Source organism: Gorilla gorilla, chromosome 5, assembly GCF_029281585.2.
Source record: "Gorilla gorilla gorilla isolate KB3781 chromosome 5, NHGRI_mGorGor1-v2.1_pri, whole genome shotgun sequence".
Lineage (NCBI taxonomy): Eukaryota > Metazoa > Chordata > Mammalia > Primates > Hominidae > Gorilla > Gorilla gorilla.
This window is the reverse complement of record NC_073229.2, coordinates 99915373-99942611: the sequence shown is the minus strand read 5'-3', so window position 1 is coordinate 99942611 and position 27239 is coordinate 99915373. Positions and strand designations below refer to the sequence as shown.

At 38.9% G+C, this 27239-nt stretch overlaps 1 protein-coding gene across 10 annotated transcripts in view; it reads right to left on the bottom strand.

The window, feature by feature from the left end:
* Positions 1-27239, bottom strand: part of MYO6 (myosin VI) — a 166246-nt gene that overhangs the window by 85500 nt on the left and 53507 nt on the right. For all 10 annotated transcript variants that reach the window (XM_031012144.3, XM_031012145.3, XM_019029274.4 and 7 more), the window contains 4 exons: positions 13570-13733; positions 8342-8411; positions 2503-2576; positions 553-682 (listed from right to left, as the gene is read on the bottom strand). In XM_031012144.3, coding sequence (XP_030868004.1) covers positions 553-682; positions 2503-2576; positions 8342-8411; positions 13570-13686 — 391 coding nt within the window. In that variant the 5' untranslated portion in view covers positions 13687-13733. The remainder of the gene's footprint in view (positions 1-552; positions 683-2502; positions 2577-8341; positions 8412-13569; positions 13734-27239) is intronic.

Sequence of the window (27239 nt, the reverse complement as noted above, 5' to 3'; positions counted from 1 at the left end):
AGGCAAAGAGACACTACTGTCTTCCCACACCGATTCTCCAGTGGTATGAAGCATATACTACTTTTAATCCTTTAATTTTATAAACCCCTGATGCAAGATGATGCCCAGAAGTCTGCTCTTACAGCTGAAATCTAGCCCAAGTAACACACTCATAAGGGATGAGCTGGGTAAGAGATGAAGGCCAGAACCTCAAAATTGTGAAGGAGGACAATTTTAAGATGGAGCTGATGGTATTAAAGAGTCTAAAAGTACCAGTAGGTCAGCTTTTATTACATCCTGCTTTCACCTGGGCAGACATCCCTTAGAGGACACAGGCATTTAACACAGATAATGATGTATGGTATGCCTGCCCCATTAGTTGACTACAAAAGTATTCTTCCTCACCCTGTGTAAAATACTTGCTCCTAACAATGTTGATATATCCAAGAGGTATACAGTTTCTCCAAAATATATATTCAATTTATGGTATCTTTTATTAATCCAAAAGAAAAACTGAGTAAATTTGTACAATATAAAGAAAGACAAGAATTAAAATACATTAAAATCACTTACCAATTGCAAAGACATGAGGTGGTCTTGTCCCAAGAGATTTTCCTTGATATGACTTTATTGCTTCTGAAGAATATATTTTAGGTATGTCAAAGTATGGATTCACTGCAATCAGAATGTTGGCGACATATGTCTAAATATGAAAAGCATAAACATAAAATATTCCAATTACTATTTTCATTTAAAGATAAACAAAGCTCATAGAAAAAATAAAATACAAAAAATTTCAATTATCTATATAACTAAGACTCCCAAATCAGTCCTAAATATTCCCTGAGTATTCCCTGATCTTTATAGGGACCCATATTTCTCCAATTCTTAATAAATATTTGTATCTTACCAACCCATAGGCACCTCAAGTTCAGCATATCCAAACTCAAGATTATCTCTTCCCACCTACCTCTGCCTCGAAGAAAATATTATCCTTCCATGTGCTTCCTCAGGGACATGGCATCACCACCAAGTCACCACAGACAGAAACTGAGTCTCTAGCTCTATCTCATTCAGCCTTCTCCTGTTGACTCTACTTATGAAATCTCCTACAGCTAAGTTTTAGTCATTTGTATTCCTTACCTACTGTATTCACCCTGCTACTAAGGAGTTTAATACAGCTCGTAGCACCTTCTGGGCCCATCCCTATCACTGAATGCCAAGGATTGATCTAGCTCTGTGGTGACCATTTGGTCCCAGATTTCTTCCAAACAATATATGTTAACCATTGCCTAGAACATTTATGGGTTAAATGTTTAATGAGCAACTTAAGCTTGCTTTTAATTTTGGAATTTAGCACATATTAGATACTCAACATGAGTCAGCTGATTGAGTAAATTTTGCCTCTAAATATATTTCTAATCAAGAATAGCCACATTTAAACTTAAATATGTTCTTTATTTAGTTGATTTTGAAAAAAATCAGGGAGAAAAGTAAAGTCTTAAAACTACATATAACTAGAACATGGCAAGTATACTCTTTTGGAATAGAATAAATAAGTTCTATCTCCCAGCTGTCACTACTTGGACAGATGGCAGAGACTAAATGTAATTTAGTCAGAATTAAGTAAGTACAATTAGGCAAATTGATAGTGATATAATAGATTAAGACTGTCATTTGATCTAGTAAGTGTCAAAGAAGCCATGTGTTTTCTTCGTTCGAAAATAATGAAGAGCCCCATCTTTATAACAGGAGAACTACAGTGGGGTAATTTATCTCCAGCCACCAAAGGACTACACAGTTAGGTGATATTGGAATAAAGTCTCATGCTTGCCCAAAGAATAATTATAATTAAAACATACTAGGTTAAGTATCCATCTGAATGATTTGGTGTAAACCTTGACTATTTACACTGAAAGCATTTTCTTTCATTTTTGAATATTCTGGACTTTCAAGGTAGAGTACCTACAGTCTAATGAAATTCAGCAACTATTTAGGCTCTATGGTCAGCATTCCTGTGTTCTTAGTTATCTCCTCAGATACTACCTCCTATTCTAATTTACATTTTTTTCCTCATTCAAATTTTTAATTTCAATATACATTCCTTATAGGCTGCCTTACATTGTCTTCCAAACAATGTGGAAAGTGAATCAAACATATCTACAGACATACCAAAAGTCAAAAATCAAAACCAAAAACCATTACAGTGCTTTTAAAAATACTCAAACTGGACATTTTTAAGTCCAAAAGATATTAAACGACACTCTGAATTCATTATTTCATCCCACAAATACTGATTAAGTGCTTTCTGTGTACCAGGCATGTTTTAACTCCTGGAGTTCGAGTTGTAAATTAGAAAAAAATATTTGTCCTCACTAAGCTCACACTCTATTCAAGAAGCTCAGATCAAGCATGATTTTCTGTTAGAAAATTTCAAGAGCACCACAAAGAGTGACAAAATCAAAGAGTACCACATGAAATAATTATCTCCACAAAAACTTACACTACAGGTAAAATACTTACATAAATTCTGTCTTTACTATATCGAACTTTGATATTATGGAGCAGTGTGGCTTCATTTAAATACATTAGTGAACCTAAGACATAAAATTTATATGTCATTAGAGGATTGAAGAAAACAAATAAAATAAAGCAATACTATCTTAATCTGAATCACTTTGACTTATCCTGAAAATCAACTGTTAGGTTACATTTAACTCCATCTTTTTTAAAACCCTGGCTGATGTAAACCCTAGAAACTGATTTAAAAGCGATTCAGTTTACATGTGTGTTACAGTGATATTTTTAAGTAATGAATTTTCAACTAAAAGAGTAAACCTAGTGAGTACTCGTTAATGAAGGTTGATTAAAAAGCACAATTCAAGAGGGAAAAAAGTACTACAATAGATAGCTCTGATTTTAATATACTTCTGACACAACAAAGTGATGACACCAATCCAATCTGATACTCAGAATTTCACAGATAAAACACAAAAGATAAAATTTTAGAATGGGAACAGACCATCAAATCATTCAGGGAGTCCTTCACAACTGACATAATGAAGACTCCTAGAGAAGTTATGTATGTCTTAACTGAGAATATGAAGCTAATTAATGAGAGAGTTTGAACAGATAAATCTTGTTTGTGTGACATCTGCTCTACTGAAGTGTCAGAACTGACTCCCAATCTATTCTCCAAGTCCTTCAATCTCCTGAGCTCCATTTCTATGCCTTGCTAGAGTAGACAAAAACCACTCCTCTTCTCAACCACCTTGTTTCTGTTATTAGCACCACCATTTTCTCTGTCACTGAAATTGTAAACCTTAGTCAACACTAAAATCATCTTCTCTCTCCCTCCTTATTCTAAACCAGTTTCCAAATCTTTATGCCATGTAAGAAAGTACAGCACAGTGCCAGCTCATGGCAGGTACTCAAAGCATAATCTGAATCTCTCAACGTATCTCCTTTCTCTCCATTTCTACTGCTCCAATACCAGTTTAGTTCTCATTACCTCTTTTGTGATCATGGTAGCCATCTTATTGCCTCAGTCTCTCTCCTCTCTAATCCAGACTTCTCAGCACATTAACTAAAGTAGAGCCCTCATCAAATCTCTCTCCCCATAAAATCATCACTGGGTCTCTATCAACATCCAAATTCATGTCTGATCAGAGCTCTTAATAAACCTACATTCATGACCTTTTCATATAATTTTCCACAATTCACCTTAATACTAACTTATAGACAGACTGAACTATTTATTAAATGCAGGTATCATTCATCTATCGGCTTCCATGTAGAATATCCTCTTCATTTCTAGGTGTCAAAAACCTACCTACTCTCTAAGGTCAGTACAAAGGTTACCCCACAAATGACACTTACCCATTCTCACCACCACCACTACAACTACTATCTTCTTTGCAATTTCTTTATGGTTCTTACCACACACTGCCAGTGTTATTATGATAATTTTACATATCTGGTTTTGTCTACTAAATCAGATCCTTGGGGGCAAGATGCTGCCTGATTCATTTGTTTGATCCCTCACTGAAATTGCTCATGTGCCTACACTGCATGTATGTCTAACATACTATTCAACACCTAACCAATGGTGTCAAACAAGAGCCTCTTGCCATAACTACCTCCACAGACTGCCCATCCATCTATACTCATTTAATGCAGCCAGTTCACTTTCACCTCACTGCTTTTTTTTTTCTTTTTTTGAGACAAAATCTCACTCAGTTGCCAAGGCTAGAGTGCAGTGGCACGATCTCAGCTCACTGTAACCTCCACCTCCTGGGTTCAAGCGATTCTCCTGCCTCAGTCACCTCACTGCTTTCTAGTGCCACTTAGGGCAGAATAAAAGAGAGTAAGAAGTGGGTGGAGGCTCTTAACAGCTGAATGGCAGCTTTCCTTTGAATTAAGGAAGGATATAGAGAGGGTTAGGCAGCAGAGGTATTCACATATCTGGTTTGGGTATGAGGTCACCTACCTTTCTATATCCCTAATCTTCCATCCTTGTCCCCTGTAGCCTGGTCTACGTGTTCCTCTTTCTTTACCCAAAGCACTCTGTTGAACCACTCCCCATCTCTCTCACTTTCCTCTGAAATACCTGGTTGCATGATGTTGTCACTGCTTCCTCTAAGTAAAAACTCGTAATCCTACAGTACGCTTCCCCTGTGAACGCTAATCATATAAGCCTACACAGACATGGGAATTACTACTTGCTCTCCTATCTTTACTCCTTCCACACTCACCACCTACCTTTTCAGGGATGGGTGTTTATTAAACCAAATAAATCCCTAACTGATGAAGTATCTGCTGATGACAATAAGAATTTGGACAGGAGGGTATTCCTCTGAAATCATGCCACACAGGCCATTCCATTTTCAAGGAGACACAGAAAAAGAGAGAGGGAGAGGAAAATATTTGCAACCCTGTTTTGCCAGAATGTGAAATGCTAAGTCCCAACTGCCTACATCTCCCTAAAGGTATGACCTAGGTATGTCCACAAGGGCCTCACAAATAACTTCCTGCTCTACCAAATAATTCCTTCCTCCTGTCCTTTCCTAGTAGTCAGTCCTAGGATTACTTGGCTTGGCTATTTACATGCAACTCTTTATGTAAACTGTTTACCTTTTATGCCTAATTATTAACAGATTTAACTATACCCAAAAGAATATTAAAATTTTGAAACAATTTAACATAAGACATATAACAAAATATTTGAATAAACAATTAGTTTCTTTATAAACACTGTTTTAATAAATAAATATATAACATATACAAAAGTTTCTAATGAAGATTAGGTATGACTTCATTATTAAATTTAGATATCTGACTAGAGAGTTATCTGAGCATTTAAGATCCTGCTTAATCATTGCAGCTCTGGCTCACTAAAAGAAAAAAGGAACCCACAAACAACTTCAACACAGAAGTCAATCAATTCTTAATATATGTCGTTGTAGAAGTCATTCCATTACTGAAAAAGAGACTGAGGCAACTTTTAGAATTCTTTCCAATTTTATTTATTTATTATTTAGAGACGGAGCTTCACTCTTGTCATCCAGGCTGTAGTGCAACAGCGTGATCTCGGCTCACTGCAATCTCCACCTCCTGGGTTCAAGGGAGTCTCCTGCCTCGGCCTCCCGAGTAGTTGGGATTACCGGCGCCCACCACCATGCTCAACTAATTTTTGTACTTTTAGTAGAGACAGGGTTTCACCATGTTGGCCAGGCTGGTCTCAAAGCCCTGACCTCAGGTGATCCACCCACCTCAGCTTCCCAAAGTGCTGGGATTATAGGAGTGGGCCACTGCGCCCAGTTTCTTTCCAATTTTATACTCTATACTTTATTATTATCAACATCTAATAGACAATAATTCACAAAGAACATTATGTGCCATGAAAGTCATAGTAGCTCAAAATCAGCATGGAAAAATGCTATTATTTTCCTTTTAATTACTGACTTCACACGCCCGATTTTCCTATTCTTGTGACAATAACCAACAGTCAAACAGCAAAATTAACATACTAATTTCTACATATAAAACCCTTCACATAGAAAACTCAGAGCTATAGCTCCGTGCAGTGGCTTACGCCTATAATCCCAGCACTTTGGGAGCCCAAGGCAGGCAGATCATCTGAGGTCAGGAGTTTGAGACCAACCTGGCCAACACAGTGAACCCCATCTCTACTAAAAATACAAAAATTAGCTGGACATGGTGGTGCACACGTGTAGTCACAGCTACTCAGAAGGCTGAAGCAGAAGAACTGCTGGAACCCGGGAGGCGAAGGTTGCAGTGAGCTGAGATCACGCCACTGCACTCCAGTCTGGGTGACAGAGCGAGACTGTCTCAAAAAAAAAAAAAAAAAAAAAAAAAATTCAGACCGAAAAGTAGGTATTAAGTGTTGCTACACTGTTAAGGCACTATTAAAAGACAACACATAGTGGGGTGGGAGTGAAATATCCTCATCATTGTCCCTACCTCCTCCAATAAACAAAAAAAAACTTCACATGCCTCTGTTTCAGTAGAACCTTCAACACATACTTCAGAACACTCTCTACAGGCATCAATCATTTAATCTTCACATTACCATAATATAAAGAAGAAAAGAATTTTAGAAATATGCATGTGAGACCCTGTGTGTGTGTGTGTGTGTGCAAGTGTATAACACAAAGCTACCACTATAGCTTTGTGTTACAGTGTGTCATTCAGCAGAGGACAGTGGTATGGTGGCATGCCGCAGATGAAAGTACTAAGTGACAGAACCACTGCAGCTGGAAACCCTACATTCTAAACTCAACAATCAAAGTTGTGTTAATAATGTGGTTTCAGAAAAGTGTCTTCAGTAGGGATGGGCTACTATCTTATAAGAATAGTTAACACCCACACATTAACATTGCTGCCATCTGGCATCACCAAGGAAACCACCTGCCAGAGGCAGCAAATACTGAGGTTGCAAAAATTTGTTAAGTTAGACAAGCATAGCAAGACAAAGCAAATGGAGAGAGAATGTTTTAAAATATTAATTTAAGAAATGGATTAAAAACTATTCAAAACCATTTGTTACATTTAGAGACATACACATTAATAAATGAAAAGGATTGTTCCTAGTTCTGCATACCCTAGCAAGTTTTAACAGAACAAAAATTTATATTTTAGATATGGTACAGTCTCATTCCTTATTATTTTATTCTGGTTGCTATTCAAAAATGTATTATTTAATCAGACAAACTCTCCAGCAATTTTGGAAAGGAAGGGAATTCTACATTTTTTTCCTCAATATCTTGCACCTAATAAAAACAGCTACCATTTATTAAGAGTCATTAGACGCTGTGCAAAGCACTTTATATCATCTCTAATCATACAACATACACATTACTTCCATTCTACAGATGAGAATTTCAGAAGAGAGACGAAATGCCCACGAGCAGACAGCCTCCTAATAACATAGTCAGAATCAGAATTTAGGCTTGCCTAACTCTACAGTTACAGTCCATGGCTCCCCATTACTCCCACTATTCTATGCTGCCACCATTCCACATATGGGGGTTTTATAGGCTTACTCAAATGTGAATTCCAGAGAAAATCAATAATAACACATCTATTCCTTTCTCTTACCTTTTCTTCTCAAATGGAGAGCTTTTAGTATTAGGTACCTTGACAACTGTACATAATTGTTAACACTACCTTTTTTTGTTAAATGGAGAGTTGTTAGTGTCAAGTACCTTTAATGAAATCCATGACAAGTGTACATAATTGTTAACACTGCTGCCCCCAATATGAAATGATTACTGCTTAATCGTAAAAATGTAAGAATAAACATTGGCCTGTTCCATTGAGAAAGGCTTTTTTCATCAAACATGCAAAGATGTTATAAGTCAAATTAATGCTGTGTTTTAATATAATCGTTCTGAAATTAATTTTTCAATTAGTAATTATATAGAATTTTTTTAAATGCATGTTTGCTTCAAACGGTGATGTTAAATGACTCCTACTGACTCGACTTCCAAATTACTGAACCACATATACTACAATAAAAACCACCTGACTCTAGATAAGGTTCAATAACTTTCAAAACTGTTAACAAGAGACTTTTAGTTCAAGCCTTACAGTAATTACCATTCCCCACATTTATGCAACTCAAATAACACCAAAAGAACACTCAAGACTCTTTCACCAAAATGCAAATGTGAGACAACATGGAGGACTCGAGTTCCTTCATTCACATGAATATTCGTGTCAAAAGACTAGATTGTTTCTGAACCAGCATAGTGTATCAGTAATATAACCACTAATTTATTTTTTTAAAAGAACAGTTTCCTTTTCTGTGCAGAGAGTTAATTTTTAACTTGGTACTTACAGTTATCTTCCACATCTTTTTTACTGTCCTCTTCTGCAGGAAACACTTGGTTTATGAGAGCCAAAAATGTCTAACAAGCAAAACAAATGCTCATTAAACTCAAGGCTTTTAAATAGTAAGAACAATAGAAGGGCTTAATTGGTTGCATACACTGTAACAGTGACAACAATATGCTCTTTATTAAAATATAATACAGATCCTACTATTTAACAAGTCATTAACCCCAAAACAGAACAATAACTTTACTCAAAAATATTATCTACTATTACTGTGGACATGAAATCAACAATAAAAATCAGTAAGTAAGTATCCTAGGCTCTAACACCTAAAGAAGGACAAAAAAGAGGTATATTAATATTAAATTTACATACATATGCTATTTAACAAATTTTTTTAAATAAAATGTTAATGTGGTAGATATAGCAATTTCAGTGTTTTAAAAAAGGAAAAAGTAACCGGGCACAGTGGCTCATGCCTATAATCCCAACACTTTGGGAGGCCGAGGCGGGTGGATCATCTGAAGTCAGGAGTTTGAAACTAGCCTGGCCAACATGGTAGAACTCCGTCTCTACTAAAAATACAAAAATTAGCCAGGCGTGATGCAGCACCCCTGTAATCTCAGCTACTGGGGAGGCTGAGGCAGGAGAATCCCTTGAACCCAGGAGGTGGAGGATGCAGTGAGCCGAGATCATGCCATTGCACTCCAGCCTGGAAGACAAGAGTGAAATTCCATCTCAAAAAAAAAAAAAAAAAGACAGAAAAAAATTCCATCTCAAAAAAAAAAAAAGACAGAAAAAAATAACATTCAATCAGATGTAACCAGAGGGTTATATTAATAGCTATTGTTTCAGTAAAATATATTTGACACAAACTCCTGTACAAAAATCTGTCAGAAATATAAAAAATACCAAAAAATATTTCGTCTGTAAAATTACAAGTATCCATGAATACTTATATTTATTTTATCACTTAAATGCTATAGTAACACTGCAGAATTAAGATAACATCTCATAAGAGAGAACAAATGATCTCAAATGACATCCAAAGAGAATTAAATTTTAATCCACGCCATTCTCACAGTTATTTATAAGCTGATACAGTACTTCTCAAACAATTACAATTACTCTTGTGGCTGAAGTTTCTAATTGTATCAAAGAAAACTGCAGGGAAAAATGGTTCAATTATTTTAAAATAATATTTATAGGGGTGTGTGTGTGTGTGTGTGTGTGTGTGTGTGTGTGTGTGTAAAGCTACAACTATAAAGAGTAAAATCCACGCTGCTGGGACTACCTCAATTCTAAGTCACACCCAATGTAGAAAATTGTTATGCCATAGAAACTCTGGAAGTTAATTACTTGGAACCCAGTACACATGTTGTTAATGTTATAAATGTGGAGAAGTTTGTAGGACAGGCCACAAAAGCAAAATTAACCCATAATGTGCATTAAGTATATTAATGGTACTATAAAACAAGCCACAATTTATAATAATGATTCTATAGGAAAATGCATTCAGAAATAACTGCTAATGTCATATATGTATGTGCCCAACTTTCACAGCCATGGCAAGAGGGTTACGGGCTCCCCAGACTTCAGAGTTTAGCTCTGCCTGGTAGGAGCCATGTCAAATTAAAAAGGTTCCAAGAAGTTAGATGATGAGGGGAGTGGGGATGAGGGGAGGCCAATGACAAAGAGTTGCTGGAATGAGAAAGTTAAGAGCAGGCTAAAAGGCCAGTAAGGAGTCCTGAAAGGTGTTTTCTCTCCCTCCTTCTTTATTCCTTAAATTATCACCAGCCCCATCTTCCTCTCTCCTTAAAATGTTTCATTAATTGTTTTCTCTTAGAGGAAGGAGGCTTTTTTCTGCTAAAAACATATCTTGATCACTCAGCATTAAACACCTACCACAAGTCAAATACAGAGCATCAAGCTCTAATGACAGAATAAAATAGCCCCTGCACTTGAGAAGATTACATAGTCTAGTAGGGAGGGAGAGACAAAGTAAACAATTATCTCCAACAAAGATTAAAGGAAAGCTAAGAATTTATACCACTCCTCAAAGGAAAAAGTAGTCAACAGTCAATTCTACTGAATTGGGGGGAGGGAGAGATTGGGTATCTGTAGAAAAACTTCATAAACAAAGTGACCTCAATCAGAGTCTTAAAAGAAAAATAAGTATTTTCTAAGCAAAAGGATATGGAGATTGGCCAGGTGCGGTGTGGCTCACACCTGTAGTCCCTGTACTTTGGGAGCCCCAGGCAGGTGGATCACCTGAGGTCAGGAGTTTGAGAAAAACCTGGCCAACATGATGAAACCCCATCTCTACTAAAAATACAACAAATTAGCCAGACATGGTGGTGGGCACCTGTAATCCCAGCTACTCGGGAGGCTGAGGCAGGAGAATCGCCCGAACCCGGGAGGCAGAGGTTGCAGTGAGCCAAGATTACGCCACTGCACTCCAGCCTGGGCGACAATAGCAAAACTCCAACTCAAAAATAAATAAATAAAATAAAGAGCGGGTATGGATAGTGGCACTCCAGGCAGGAGCAATGTTAGCAATGACACAAAGCACATAACATCACCTGGGGTATGGTAAGGACTTAATACTTGCAGAAGAGAAGGAGAAAGAGGCACACAAGAGTAAGAGTATGAAGGGGAGACTTGGTTGACAAAACATAAGACCAGGAAAGCAGACAGGGAAAAGAAAATGCAGACCCTTCTATGCCATAAATTTAGGGCTTCAGCCTACAAGGCTTCAGAGCAGCTTCTTACCACTGCTGCAAATACAGAATATGAAACCAATTTAGTGGATTAAAATAGCTTTCTTTTTTTTTTGAGACAGGATCTCACTCTGTCACCCAGGCTAGAGTGCAGTGGCACAATCACCACTCACTGCAGCCTTGACCTGCTGGCGTAAGTGCACTTCAGCCACCAGAGTAGCTAAAACAGGCATGTACCACCACACCCAGCTAATTTTTTAAATTTTTTGTAGAGATGAGGTCTCACTATGTTGCCCAGGCTAGTCTCAAATTCCTGAGCTCAAGCAATCCTCCCTCCTTGGACTCCCAAAGTTCTAGGATTACAGGCATGAGCCACTGCAGCTAGCCTAAAACAGCATTTTTAAAAGAATAAAAGTTATTAGAAATTATCAAAATGCATAGCATGTGCTAAGAATGTTTCTTTTGATCAACTGTTTCATTTATAAGTAAACACACACAAACACTACACACACAGTTGTTGAAATGTATAATTTATTTCTTATAAATTCACACACATACATAATACATATACCTAATGCAATGTGAAATCTATTTTACTATGGGTCACAAACAAAAACCTTGAAAAGCCATTGCTATCAAGACATGTTCCTCACTCCCTCATCTACACTTCCACTGTACTTCCACTGTGCACACACTGCACAAAGGTGTGCATGACCAGTCCACCCCTTTATGTACTTAATTCCTTATTATTTTGAAGCTGATGATCTCTAGGCAATGAATGAGCTAAGCAAAAGATTACTTCTCTTAAGGATCTTTTTAACTGTCTGGTTATTACAGCAGTATGTTTATTAAGATCCTGATCAGAAAGTAGGGAGGAAAATTAAGATTAAAGGTAATCTCTGAGAACTTGTTAATCCTCAAAAAAATCTTTGTGGAAAAAACGTACACTTTAGTTCACAGAATTATCTACAGATCCATGAAATTTATATCACTCCCTAATGTAAACAGTTTTTATTGGTTCTACATATGTACCTGAATAATATTAATAAGGCACAGTGTAAATAAAGCATATTAAAATATTTAAAATATGAAAAAGTGTATCCCCTTAAATCAAGTTTCTTCTATAATTGAAGTGAATTGTTTTGTCACCTGTGAATACAACAAAATATACATAACAACTATATATAAACACCTAGGAAATACACTCTCAATTTCATTTTGGTCTTCTGATTTACTGTGCTTATAAAACATGTTAAACAAAAATCAAAAGCCTTCAAATATGTAAAGTAACTGAGCTTTTTTTTTTTAACATGTACTGAATTTTAAGTACAAATAGGCACCTGTTAATAAGAGGAAAAACCAGAAACACTTTGTCTTTCCTTTCCTGAGGGTATCTTTAACTGGCCTCCTCTAACATGGCACATTATACATTATGCATTTCAGTCCCTGGGTTGTTTACAGTAACAGAATAGTTTTCTCTGTGAAAAGACCTCATGAGAGATCCACCTTGTTTTTCTAAGGTTCCCAGAAGGATGGTAGTCATATGGCATTAGTTAGCCATGTATCATAGAATATAAATTATTCATGAACATTTTCAGTCTAAAGTAAACAGAAATGACACCTACAAAATTTAATTTAGTCAGAAGAACTGTTTAACAGGCATACTCATTAAACTAAAAATTGTGGACATCTATCATGGGAGTAAGATATTACTGTGCTAAGAGGGCTAAGAGTTGAAAAATAAACCAATTGTGGAACAAAAAGAATAAAAACAGATTATTTCCTCTGGAAAACTTCCCCTCACTCTCTGAGAATGGAGTGAAGTTCCACAAAAACAGACTGTATCAGTCTCCATGAAGACTGAAACAGGTTACAGAGAAGGTATGCCTTCTCTGTAAACGAGTCACAACTCCTAGTCACTTTTCCCTCAGACTTTCATTTTGTAATGCTGTCTAGTTTATGTCTAAGCATACAAAGAAATAAATACCATGTGTACAGAATTAAAGCATCTATTACAAAAATGATAGCAATAATTTTAAGTGAACAAAAAACTTTAAAAAAAGACTTTATAATGAAGCTAAGGCAAAAAAGCAAAACCTGATATCCCCACATTCACTTTTCATATTTTTACTTTGTGACATGATGATCACAGACACACTAATAACTTTAGTAATGTGGCACAAGAAATTAAAATGTCATTATTGTTTAGATTTTATCATACAGCTAGTTCTTAAGAATGAAAGGCTAAGAACTGGATGATCAAAGGGATGTGAAAAAAACAAAGAATGAAAGGCTCACTAAATTTCCATCTGATTTTATCATAGGGCACCATTTTTTCCCTAGGGCACATACCTCTGATTTAATCAAAGAAGTCAGGAGAAAACAGACTCACTTACCAGAAATATGCTTTCCCAAATCTCTACTTCATTAAGAAGACAGACCTTACTCTTGTGAAAAAAAAACACCTATTTTTGAAAGAAATCATATTTCAACATCTTTCTGAGAAACTCACCTTGCCTTTCTGATTCAAGGGTTCAATTGTTAAGCTGTCGGGGCCAATATCCACAATATTGCCCATCTGAAATCCATCTGTAGGGTGTGGCGCCCAAACGGGCTTTCCATCCTCCATTTTTGAAGGAGGATCCACGATCTCCTGTTTCCACTATCCACTGTCACCTGTTTCAAAGGAACAAATACAGCAACATGAATCAGTTTCGAAATATATATAAAACAAATAATGTATCTTTTTCAAAAGTTCACATGGAAGTCCCAACTAACAAACACATCTACCCATGCCACATAAAATCCCCACCTCCTCCCTTGCCTCTTGCTGAACTCTGCCCCCTTTATCTACTTTTTTTTTTTTTTTTTTTTTTTTTTTTTTTTTGATACGGAATCTCACTCTCTCACCCAGGCTGGAGTGCAGTGGCACAATCCTGGCTCACTGCAAGCTCCGCCTCCCAGGATCACGCCATTCTCCTGCCTCAGCCTCCCGAGTAGCTGGGATTACAGGCATCTGCCACCACACCCAGCTAATTTTTTGTATTTTTAGTAGAGATGGGGTTTCACCGTGTTAGCCAGGATGGTCTCGATCTCCTGACCTTGTGATCCGCCTGCCTCGGCCTCCCAAAGTGCTGGGATTACAGGCGTGAGCCACCGCACCCGGCCCCCTTTATCTACTTTTAGATGAGGCCAAGCAGAGGTTGTTCCACCCTCAGGTACACTTGCTCTACTACTGCCTTCCTTCAGGTATGACTGCAGTAGAGTACAACCCTCTGACTAGAACAGAAGCAAACAATGATAGTTTTTACCAGTTGAGTGTAATTTATAACAGCACTCCTTTTTGCTACCTAAAGTATTCTGCATTTGCACAATAAATTAAATAGTCATAGGAATAGATATTATTGTGGGGAGGTAGCTAAGAGTTGAAAAAAATAAATCAACTGTGGAAGTAAAAGGATAAAAAGAGAGATTATTATCTCTGGGAAACTTTCCCTCACTCTCTGAGAATGGACTGATGTGCTCCCGAAGCTCATCCTCACGGAAGTACTCAGTATGCCATTTTTGTTGTTTTCTTATTTTCCACTGAGGTAAAACTGACATACACTGAAATGTACAAGTCTAAGTATACAAGTTGATGAATATGGACAAATGGATATAGCCATTTATGAAACACTCCAATCAAGGTCACGAGTGGTAGCTCACACCTAGAATGCCAACACTTTGAGAGGCCGAGGCAGGAGGACTGCTTGAGGCTACAGTGAGCTATGACTGTATCACTGCAATCCATTCTGGGTGACAGAACAAGACCCTGTTTCTAAAACAAAACAGTTGTCTCATGACTCCTTTTGGTCAGTAACCATTCCCCATGGGCATTCCTACTGTTCTGTTAGTTTCTGCCTATTCCTGAACTTCATATAAGTGACATCATACAGTATGTATTCTTTCGTGTCTGTCTTCTTTCATTCAACAAACTGTTTTTGCTTTCAACATATTTAACCTTGTTGTGCGTACTAGTCCAATGAATGACTATACCACAATTGTTCACCTATTGCTCTGTTGATGAACATTTGGATTGTTTACAGTTTTTGCCTAAGGTGAATTCTAACCTAATTTTTCCATTATCCCTGTATGGTTTCTTTCATACTTAGCATTCTGAGATTTAACATTCATATCTGTCTCTAAAAGAGTAGCCAAAACAATCCGTGACATGCAAAATATTTTGTTTTAATGAGCCTGGATGCTATGAGACTAAAATGTAACAATGGATCATCTGGTGAATGATCCCAGATGTCATCTTGACAGGCACTTATTTTTTCACTACTTATCTATATTTCAAAAGAAAAGCTGATTCATGTGCCATAATCCTCCTTTTGTGTGGCATTCTCAAATGTGGATCCTCATGTGGATGCTCTCAGGTGTAGTTTCATGAAAGTCAAGGACGTTTGGCATACAGTTCATTCAAAAGCGGCTAACTATTGGCATGTTTGCAACTTGCTTGTTGGTTGATGTCGTCTATGCAGTGGCTACAAAGTGAGTTGCTTTCCCTATCCAGCAAACGCTATCAGGTTTATGTACAATTCCAAGTTGACAAATTAGATGAGGAGTCTTCATAGAAGTGAATCAATACCACTACTTCAGACTTATATTACCACACATACATCTATACTCTTTCCCTAATCATATCTAGTCCCATGGCTTTAAATACCATTTATGTATGAGTGATGCTCAAAGTTGTTGCTCTAGCCGAAACCTCCACTGAGTTCTCAGATGTTTAACTTGTCTACTGGACACCTCTTCATGAACGTATCTAATAGGTGTAACATAATTATTATGTTATTATTGCCATGGTCTACCACTCCAGCTTGCTCTTCCTTATATCAGTGAAGGCACTAACAGCACTCCTTCAAATCAAACCCGAAATCATCCCCAATCCCTTGAGCTCCTTCCAAATTCACATCACTTCCTTAATGTTGTCAGCTTTACCTCCAATAGGCATCACAAATCCAACTCCTTCTCTGCATCTCCTCTACCGTCCTAGTTCAAATGAACATCATCTTTTACCAGGACTTCTGTAATTAACTCAGCTGCCTGCTTCTACTCGTGCCACTTCACACATATCACTGGTAATCCTACCAAAAGGTAAATCTAATCATTTCATTTCTGTTTCATCAGGACTTGGACTATTCCTCTCTGCGTCCCTAAGGCCCAGCACACAGTAAGCAACTCAATATTCACTGGTAAATGAATAAATTGTTCACACAGTTTTGGAAGAGTAAAAGCAGGTGTAGACTTAGAAGAATTGAAATATCTTTTTTTTTTTTTGAAACTGGGTCTTTCTATCACCCAGGCCATAGTGCAGTGGTACAGTGATGCAATCATGGCTCACTGCAACCTTGACCTCCCACATTCAAGACATTCTCCTATTTCAGCCTCCCAAGTAGCTGGGACCATAGGTGCATGCAGCTAATTTTTGTAATTTTTATTTTTTTATATACAGGGTCTCACTGTGTTGCCCAGGCAGGTCTCGAACTCCTGGGCTCATGCAATCAACCTGCCTCAACCATACAAAGTGCTGGGATTACAGGCGTGAGCCACTGTGCTCATCCTGAAATATCTTCAAATCCTACGCTCAGCCAGGAACGGTGGCTCACACTTGTAATCAAAACACTTTAGGGTAAGGAGACAGAGCAAGATGGCTTAATAGAAGCCTCCAGCAATCACTTCCCCTTCAGGAACACCAAATTGAACAACTATCCACCCAAAAAAAGCATCTTCATAAGAACAAAAAATCAGGTGAGCAATGTACCAGTTAAAACCAGTGCCTGGTTTTAACATCACATCAAAGAAAGAGGCACTGGAGAGGGGAGCAAAACCAGTCTTCAACTCTCAGCACCACCCTCTCTCTCCCCACCCCTTGGCAGCAGCAATGGTGGTGTGGTGAGAGAATCTACAGGCTTGTGGGAGGGAGAGATCACAAACAGAGCATTTACAGAAGCCCTAGCCAGAGGCAAATAGTTCATCTCAGCAAGACCCACTGCAGGCTAAATTGTTCTGGGGTCCTAAATAAACTTGAAAAGCAGTCTAGACCACAAGCACTGCATTTTCTGGGCAAGTCCTGGTGCTATGATAGGCTCAGAGCCACTGGGTTTGGGGAGCATGTCACCTAGTGAGAACACCAGCTGGGCGGCCAGGAGTGCAACTCACAGCTCTATTAAAGACTCCTTCCCTCCATTTGAGAGGCAAAGAGGGAAGGGTAAAGGGGACTTTGTCTTGCAACCTGGATACCAACCAACTCAGTCCCAGTAGAATAGAGAACAGGGCAGGTCCTGAGGCCCCCATTCCAGGCCCTAGCTCCTGGGCATTTCTAAACACATCCTAGGCAGAAGATAACTCACTGATTTGGAGGGAAGAACCCAATCCCAGCAGAATTCATCACCTGCTGACTAAAGAGCCCCTGGGGCCTGAACAGTCAGCAGTGGTAGCCAGGCAATACTCACCACGGGTCACAGGTGAGACTGAGAGCTATGCTGGCTTCAGGTATGACCCAGCACATTCCCAGCTGTGGTGACCATGGGGAGAGACTGCCTCTGACTGAGGAAAGGAAAGGGAAGAGTAAGGGGGACTTTGTCTGGCAGCCTGGGTACCAGCTCAGCCAGAGTGGGTTAACGAGCACCAAGCGGGCTCCTGGGGTCCCTGATCCCCGGCCTTGACTCTTGGATGGCATTTCTGGATGTGCCCTGGGCCAAAGGGGAGCCCACTGTTCTAAAGCGGGAGATTCAGCACTGGCAGCATCCACCACAAACTGACTGAAGAACTCTTGGGCCTTGAGTGAACATCGGCAGTAGCCAGGCTGTACTTGCCATGGGCTTGGGATGGTGGTGGCCATGCAGAGAGACTCTTTGCTTGAGGAAAGAGGAGAAAAGAGTGGGAAGAACTTGATCTGTGGCTTGGGTGCCAGCTCAGCTTCAGAATACAGCAGCAGATAGATTTCTAAGGTTCTTGATTCCAGGCCCTGCCTCCCAGGCGGCATCAATCCAAAAGAAAAGGGCTTAATGAACAAGAAGAAATCATCTGAAGGTACAAAACTCACTGGTAATAGTAAGTACACAGAATATTCTAAAACTATAATTGTAAAACCATTTAATATAACTGCTATGGAGAATAGTTTGCAGGTTCCTTAAAAAACTAAAAATATAATGACCATACGATCCAGCAATCCCACTGCTAGGAACATACTCAAGAGAAAGGAATCAGTGTATTGAAGAGATAACTGCACTCCCATTTTTACTGCAGCACTATACTCAATAGCCAAGATCTGGAAGCAACCCAAGTGCCTATGAACAGAAGAATGGATAAAGACAACATGGTGCATATATACAGTGGAGTATTATTCAGCCATGAAAAAGAAAGATCCTGTCATTTACAACAACATGGATGGAACTGGAGGTCATTACATTAAATGAAACACATCAGACAGAGAAAGGAAAACTTCACATATTCTCACGTATCTGTGGGAGCTAAAAAAAAAACTGAAACAATTGAACTCATGAAGATAGGGAGTAGAATGATACCTGGGAAGGTAGTGGGGTGCGGAGTAGGGATGGTTAATGGGTACAAAAATATAGTTAGAATTAATAAAATCTAGTACTTGATAGCACAAGAGGGTGACTACACACAATAGTAACTTACTGTCATTTAAAAATAACTAAAATAGTATACGTGGATCGTTGTGGTACAAAGAAAGAATAAATCCTTGAGTTGCTGGGTACTTCATTTACCCCAATGTGATTATGGCACACTGTACGCCTGTATCAAAATATCTCATGTACCCCATAATATACACACCTACTATGTATCAACACACACACACAAAAATTTAATTTTTTAAAAAAGCACTTTGAGAAGCCGAAGTGGGAGGATCACTTGATCCTAGGAGCTTAAGACCAGCCTGAACAACACAGCAAGACTCCACCTCTACAAAAATCAAAAATTTTAAACATTAGCCAGGAATGATGGCATTGCCCTGTAGTTCTGGCTACTCAGGAGGCTGAGGCAGGAGGATGACTTGAATCCAGGAGTTCAAAGTTGCAGTAAGCTATCATTGTGCCACTGCACTCCAGCCTGGGAGACAGAGTAAGACCTTGTCTCCGGAAAAACAAAAAACAAAAAAAAAAAACCTAGGCTTGAAACTCAGCTCCACCACTTTCTGACAAGCTCTTAAGTAAGTTATTTAACCTCTTCGATTTTTATCTTTGTCCTTATCCATATGGTGGGATATCACTTACCTTTCAGAACTGCTGTGCGGATTAAGTGACATAAAACTGAGATCACTGTTCTACTGGCACCCAAAAGATACTAGTCATACCCCTCCCCCTTTCCCTTTTCCTTCCCCACTATATCCCTTGTTTGAAGCCACCAGTCAGTTTCAAGACAATATTTGTGGTAATTTTAAATACAAACAGAAATTACAGAATAGACAGGAGGGATCATTTAGGAAAAATTACCTGAAATCACTGTGTGTAAAATTTGTGACAGTGAAAAAAAAGAAAAGAAAAATCACAGCAAAGCAAAACTCCCAAAGTCCAAAAAAGAATGGCAAATTAAACTTCGAACTACTTTCCTATTTTCAACTGTTAACTATGACTTCCCAGTTAAGGTAACAAATTTAAAGGCACACAGCTAACACTGCTCCTTCATCAAAGCCCTATATCTACAGTACAGGGATTCTTTACAAATACATCAGCCCATGAGGATGGAGAGAGGCAAAAAGGAGAAAACAGAAGCATTTTCTAATTTGGAAAGCAAATGGTTGAGAGACAACCAACAGCAACCACAAGAGAGCTGAATTCCAAGGCATGAATTCGAAAATATGAAAACCAACCCAAATTATACTACAGAATCCTCAAAAGATACAAGAAATTCAGTACAAGGTTCCAGAACAAGGGTGAAAAGAAATCTAAAATAAGGAAAACTAGGTGAAAGTTTTCTGAGAGAGATTTCCTCACACCAACCACACAAACTCCATATTGATGGAAAAACTGCCCCCCTACCCCAATCTCCACCACCCCCACCAAGAGAAGTCTAGAGCCTGTTCTCTGGAGAAGACTCTGAAATGAGAAACACCAAAAACAATTATGGGTATGCCAAAAAAAAAAAAAAAAAAAAAAAAAAAAAAAACACTGCTTAGGAGATAGGGTCTCACTTTTTCGCCCAGGCTGGAGTGCAATGGCACAATAATAGGACACTGCAGCCTCGAACTCCTGGGCTCAGGCAATCCTCCCACCTCAGCTTTCTGAGTAACCGGGATTACAGGCATAAGCCACTGCACCTGGCCGAGACTCTCTCCTTGACCAACCAACTTTAATTAGGTTCCTCTGAGGACTCTCCTCAACTAGGCCTCAACCTTGGCCTTAACTCCATTCTATCTCTTGACAGGCCTGCACAGCCCAGTTTTAGCAAGAATCCTGCTAAATCAATTTAGATAGACTCCCCGACCCCTGACACTTGATCCAGTTCCCATCCCCCACCTTTCATGTCATAAACCAAAAATAAAATCCTAAGCCCCTAACCAACTGAATGGGGATCCCTCTTGGATGGGGGAAACCCAGAGGAACTTGAAAAACTGAATTCCCAGCCAAGACAGGAAGGGAGGTCAGACATGCCTCATTATACCCCCCTCCCTTTTGGAATTTAGGCACAAGTGATCAATAATAACATTAAAATAGAGATCATAAGACTGACAAAACAGATTCTTTGCAGCAATAAGACACATTTCAACCTGACTCTGGTACAGCATCACATGCCAGATATCAGACCCTGAAGAGAATCAAATATTTTACCCCACAATATATTTCTTTGACATATTTTGAAATGGCCCTGCAAAGCTGTCTTTTGTGGAGGAAATTTGCATCTGTAGAGAATTTCATAGTAATTAATGCAGCCAGGCATTTCCAGGATGGATCTAGGCGAGATTACCTAAGTCTGACATCTTTTAAGGTCTGAAAAGAGACATTTACCATCATTCTCTCTGTAGCCTGCTACCTATGAAGCTTCTCTACATAACAAGAACCTCAACATCTATGGATCTTTTTTTTTTTTTTTCTTTTTTGAGACAGAGTCTCACTTTGTTGCCCAAGCTGGAGGGCAATGGGGCAATCTGGGCTCACTGAAACCTCCACCTCCAGGGTTCAAGCAATTCTCCTGCCTCAGCCTCTACAGGAGCTAGGACTACAGGCACCTGCCACAACGCCCAGCTAATTTTTGCTTTTTTTTTTTTTTTTTTTTTAGTAGAGACAAGGTTTCATCATGTTAGCCAGACTGGTCTTGAACTCCTGACCTCAAGTGATCCACCTGGCTCGGCCTCCCAAAGTGCTGGGATTACAAGCCTCAGCCAGCACGCCCGGCTGACATCCCCCTTATCTTACCTCGAGCATTTCTTTCTACTGACTTCCAGTCTTTAGACAAAGCTTAACTCTTTCAACGGCCAATCAGAAAATCTTTGAATCCACCTATGACCCATAAGCTCCCCATTCCGCCATCCCCCAACTTCGAGATTTCCCAGTTTTCAGGCAGAGACAGAATCAATATATGCCTTCCATGTATTATGTCTTCACCTGTAATTCCTGCCTTCCTAAAATGTATAAAACCAAATTATAACCCAACCACCTCACACACACTTTCTCAGGACTTCTTGAGACTGTTCATCGGGCCATAGTCATTCATATTGGCTCCGAATAAACCTCTTTAAATATTTTACAGTTTGCTTTTTCCATTAACACTCTAAGTCCTTGACCTGCCTTCAGCAAAAATCCTGTTAAGTCAGTATGGCAAGACTTTCCATGCCCTTGATGTCTCCATGAATAATTTTCCATCCACTGATCCACTCGCTCTGTTCCTTGGCTGTAAATCCTGTGAAAGGAAAAAAATCTCGGAACCCCAACATCACTAAGCCAAGGAAAAAGTCAAGCTGGGGACTATGTCAGGCAGGCCTGCCTCCCATTTTATTCCTAAATAAGATAGCTACAAACATTTTTTAAAAAGTTACATGCCTCCCTCACAATTTGCCCACATGGAAATTCCTTGTGGATGAAGGACAGCCAGAACTCAGTCATCCCGCTGAGGCTCATGTGAGACAAATGCATATCTCATTGCTTCTTCTGCCATATTGTTTCACTAAGCCAGACTAGGGCATAAGATTATTTCCTCTACCCTCCTCTCACGTGTAAATTGTGTATTCTGTGAAAGGCTAATCAGAGACTCAAAAGAATGCAATAGTTTGTCTCTTATCTACCTATGATTTGGAAGTCCCCTCCCCCTGCCTTGAGTTTACCCACCTTTCCAGACGAAACCAATGTACATCTTACAGAAATTAATTGATGTCTCATGTCTACCTAAAATATATAAAACCAAGTTGTGCCCTGACCACCTTGGGTACATGTCCTCAGAACCTACTGTGGCTGTGTCACAGGTGCATCCTTAACCTTTCTAAATCGGTTTCAAAATAAACTTTCTAAATTGGTTGAGACCTGTCTCAGATATTCTGGGTTCACAATCCCCAGCTGTCTCTGCCATATTCAGGAGTTGAGGCCCATCTCTCCCCACTACTGCAATACCCCTTGATATGAACTGAAAGTACTGCTATGGACTGAATTTTGTTCCCCCCAAATTAATATGTTTAAGCCTTAACCCTCAATGTCTCTGTATTTGGAGACAGGGCTTTCAGGAGGTAATTAAGATTAAATGAGGTCAGAAGGGTAGGGTTCTAATCAGATAGGATTGGTGGCCATATAATAAGAGGAAGAGAGAGAAATAGATCTCTGTCCGAGTACATGCACCATGGAAAGGCCAAGTGAACACACAGAGAAAAGGCAGCCATCTATAAGCCAGGAAAAGTGCTCTTATCAGAACCCAACCACGGTGACACACTGACGTCAGATATCCAGGTTACAAAACTGTGAAAAAACTAAATTTCTGTGTCAGAATACAAATGTTTGTGGTATTTTATTATGGCAGCCTGAGCAGTCTACACTTCTAGCAGACTAATACCACCCCTACCACAAGAGTCCTTGAATAAAGTATTCCTTGCTGTTTTAACAAGTGTTAGAATAATTTTTCTTTAACAACATAATAATAGAAATGAAATATTCACTAGAAGCTATAGAAGATAAAGACGAGGCAACCTTTCAGAGTTAAGATAAAATGGAAGAGCATCAGAGGCATGTGAACCAGAGCAACTCCATCTTGAATAGGAAGTGGGTAAAATAAGGCTAAAACCTACTGGTTTTTAGACATTTAAGGCATTCTAAGTCACAGGATGAGAGAGGAGGTCAGCAGAAGACACAGGTCATAAAGACCCTGCTGATAAAACGGGCTGCAGTAAAGAAGCTGGCTAAAACCCATCAAAACCAAGATGGCAACAAGAGAGATCTCTGGTAGTATAATCAAGAAATAAACATAAAAATGGGCAGCCAGCAGCCTTTGGGGCTGCTCTGTCTGTGGAGGAGCTATTCTTTATTCCTTTACTTTCTAAATAAACTTCGTTTCACTTTATGGACTTGTCCGAAATTCTTTCTTGCGTGAGATCCAAGAACCCTCTCTCTTGGGGTCTGGATCAGGACCCCTTTCCTGTAACAATAGAAAATAGGGGGAAAAGAGAAAAAGGAAAATAAAATGTGAATATGAGACTAGTAAAAATAATCCAGCATCAAAATACCAGGAAAAAAAATCCCTCCACATGCCCACTCCCCAAAGAGAGAGGAAGAAGGCTTTGAAATATCCAAAGAAAATATAACAGAACCAAAAGACATGATTTTCTAGAGTCTAGTCAAAATTTCCATGGAGTCCTCAACAATGTACTAGAAAACAGACACACAGAGACACCACTGTCAATTTTCAGAACATCAGAAATAAATAAAATGTGCTACATATTTCCAGAGAGATTAGTGAGAAAAGAAGAAAAAAGAACAGGTCCTTCTAAGGATCATTAATCACAATGGCTTCAACAGCACTCAAAGCAGTAAGTAAATAAAACAATGTTTTTAAAATTCTGGAGGAAAATTAATTCTAACCTAGAACTCTATACAGAGGCAAACTCCCAGTCCAGATTGGAACAATATGATCCAAGAGACAGCCACGCTGAGCACTGTCATCAAAGACAGTCACTGCCCAAATGACTGTGGCCCAGTTCAGTTTTTTATCTGTGCTGAGACCAGCTCTGTCAGGAGACCCTAACCCAGTGGCACTAGAGGAATTAAAGACACACACACACAGAAATATAGAGGTGTGAAGTGGGAAATCAAGGGTCTCACAGCCTTCAGAGCTGAGAGCCCCAAACAGACATTTACCCACGTATTTATTAACAGCAAGCCAGTCATTAGCATTGTTTCTACAGACATTAGATTAACTAAAAGTATCGGATGGGCCTAAATAAAGGGGTGGGTCTGGCTAGTTATCTGCAGCAGGAACATGTCCTTAAGGCACAGCTCACTCATGCTATTGTTTGTGGCTTAAGAATGTCTTTAAGCAGTTTTCCACCCTGGGCGGGCCAGGTGTTCCTTGCCCTCATTCCAGTAAACCCACAACCTTCCAGCATGGGCGTTATGGCCACCATGAACATGTCACAGTGCTGCAGAGATTTTGTTTATGGCCAGTTTTGGTGCCAGTTTATGGCCAGATTTTGGGGCACTTGTTCCCAACAATCTGAACATGTCTTATTCTATGTGATGATGATGTACTTCTGCCTGGAAGAAGCCATGGACACTCACTTCCCCCTTCTATTAATTTTTTTTTTTTTTTTGAGACAGAGTCTTGCTCTGTTGCCCAGGCTGGAGTGCAGTGGCATGATCTCAGCTCACTGCAACCTCTGCCTCCCAGGTTCAAGCAATTCTCATGCCTCAGCCTCCCAAATGGCTGGGAACTACAAGCATGTGCCACCACATCCAGCTAATTTTTTTGTATTTTTAGTAGAGAAGAGGTTTTGCCATGTTGCCCAGGCTTAAATTAAGTATTACTTTGTATCTAGTGCAAGGTTTTCACTAGAATAAACCTCTTTTTTTAATGTCTTCATTTAATTGTTTTTAGAATCCTAAATATTTAAATACAAGTTATCCTTCATTAACGAAGTCTGATTTATTCACCCCACCAAAGATGACAAAATTCTTTCAGATATGTTAATATCTGTTCCCAGAAAAATTTTTCAGAAAATCCATGTGGTCAATATTCATTCTAACTAAACATGTTTGCATATGAAGAGTACTTAAAAAGACACTCACTCACTATAAGGGAAATTTTTAAGACAGTCTCAATTCCCAGTGCTATTGTACTAGAAGTCTTAAACACATTCTAACTTTCTAACTACATATACTTTGCACAAATACTAAAAGAAAAAAATAGTAAGAATTATTGGGGTTAAGGAAATTTTAAATCTTGGAAATTCTTACAGTTATCCTAAGAGAGATAATTCCCCATCATCAGCTGAAAATTATCTTACTTTTAGTACTTAATTGACAATTGATAATGTATTTTTAATGTAAACACTATAGTAATGTGTAGAAGTAATCCACAGAAGCACCATGTAATCCACAGAAGGGAATCGTGGCTTTTCAAAGCTACTACACTAATTTTTCATTTTTTCTGTGTCAAAAGGTTAAAAGTATATCACCAGGAGCTCCCTGGGGAGCAAACTTATTGCAGGCGAGACTAACAAAAACATACACCACTATATTCTCTTTTATCTGCATCTCCAATGATAACTCAAATAACATCTATGTATTAAATACTACAGGCAGAATAGGCAGATTCATATCACAAAACATGAGCCATTGCCTGCCATGTCACCATTATTTTCAAAAGTTACCCTTTTAAAAATATAGTTAGGTTAAGGCCGGGCACCGTGGCTCGCACCTGTAATCCCAACACTTTGGGAGGCCGAGGCAGGTGAATCACTTGAGGTCAGGAGTTCGAGACCAGCCTGGCTAACACGGTGAAACCCCATTGCTCCTAAAAATACAAAAATTAGCCAGGCATTCTGGCTGCACCTGTAATCCCAGCTACTTGGGAGGCTGAGGCACGAGAATCACTTGAACCAAGGAGGCAGAGGTTGCAGTGAGCTAAGATCATGCCACCGCACTCCAGCCTGGGTTGACAGAGTGAGACTCTGTCTCAAAAAAAAAAAAAAAAAAAAATATATATATATATATATATATATATGTGTATATATATATGTGTATATATATGTGTGTGTATATGTGTATATATGTGTACGTATGTGTATATATGTGTATATATGTGTATATATGTATACATATGTGTGTATGTATGTATATATATATGCGCATATATGTGTGTATATATATATGTTAGGGTATTAGATATTAAGTACCAACTAAAAGTAATTTGGGTTTTGGCTGTAAGTGCTAGAAGAAGATACCAAAAAGGAGAAAGCATATGGCAAACAGAATCCTTCCAAGACTGCCTTACAGAGTCATTTATTCTGTTAACTATTATTTATTTAGCCACCTACCATGTACCACATACTGCCAGGTGTTGGGGGTATAAAGGTGAGCAAAAAGAGACAAGGTATCTGGCGTCAGGGAGCCTTCTAGCTAATAGGAAAACAATCAATTAGAATAGAAGAGTAAACAGAATTGGCAAAATCCCTGCCCTCAGGGATCTTAAATTCCAGTGGAGGGGAGTATGAAGGGGTGGGGTAGATCTATCAAGTTTGCCTTTTAAAAAGATTACTCTTTCATCTGGCCAAGCCCTGGCCTTGCTGATCAAAACAATGTTATGTGCACCTTTGGCATACAAGTTTTAAACCGGCAACTCCTCTCACCTCTATCAGTGTATCCTAAGGCTATTAGCTTCCCTGGTATCCAGATACTGTGAGAAAATGGGGCACAAGGTTAACAGTTGGCTGTGGCTAGTAAGTTTTGTGTGTACCTAGCACAATCTTTTATCAAGCATTTCGGTTCCCAAACCAAAGTTCAGGAATTGAATCATTCTCAAAAACATTTCAGCAGGGTTCCCTTTAGTCAGTAAATTACCTTGAAAAGGCCCAAGGCGGGAGGATTGCTTGAGTCCAAGAGTTCAAAGCCACCCTGGGCAACATAGTGGGACCTTGTCTCTACCAAAAGCATGAACATTAGTCAGGCATGACAGTACACACCTGTAGTCACAGCT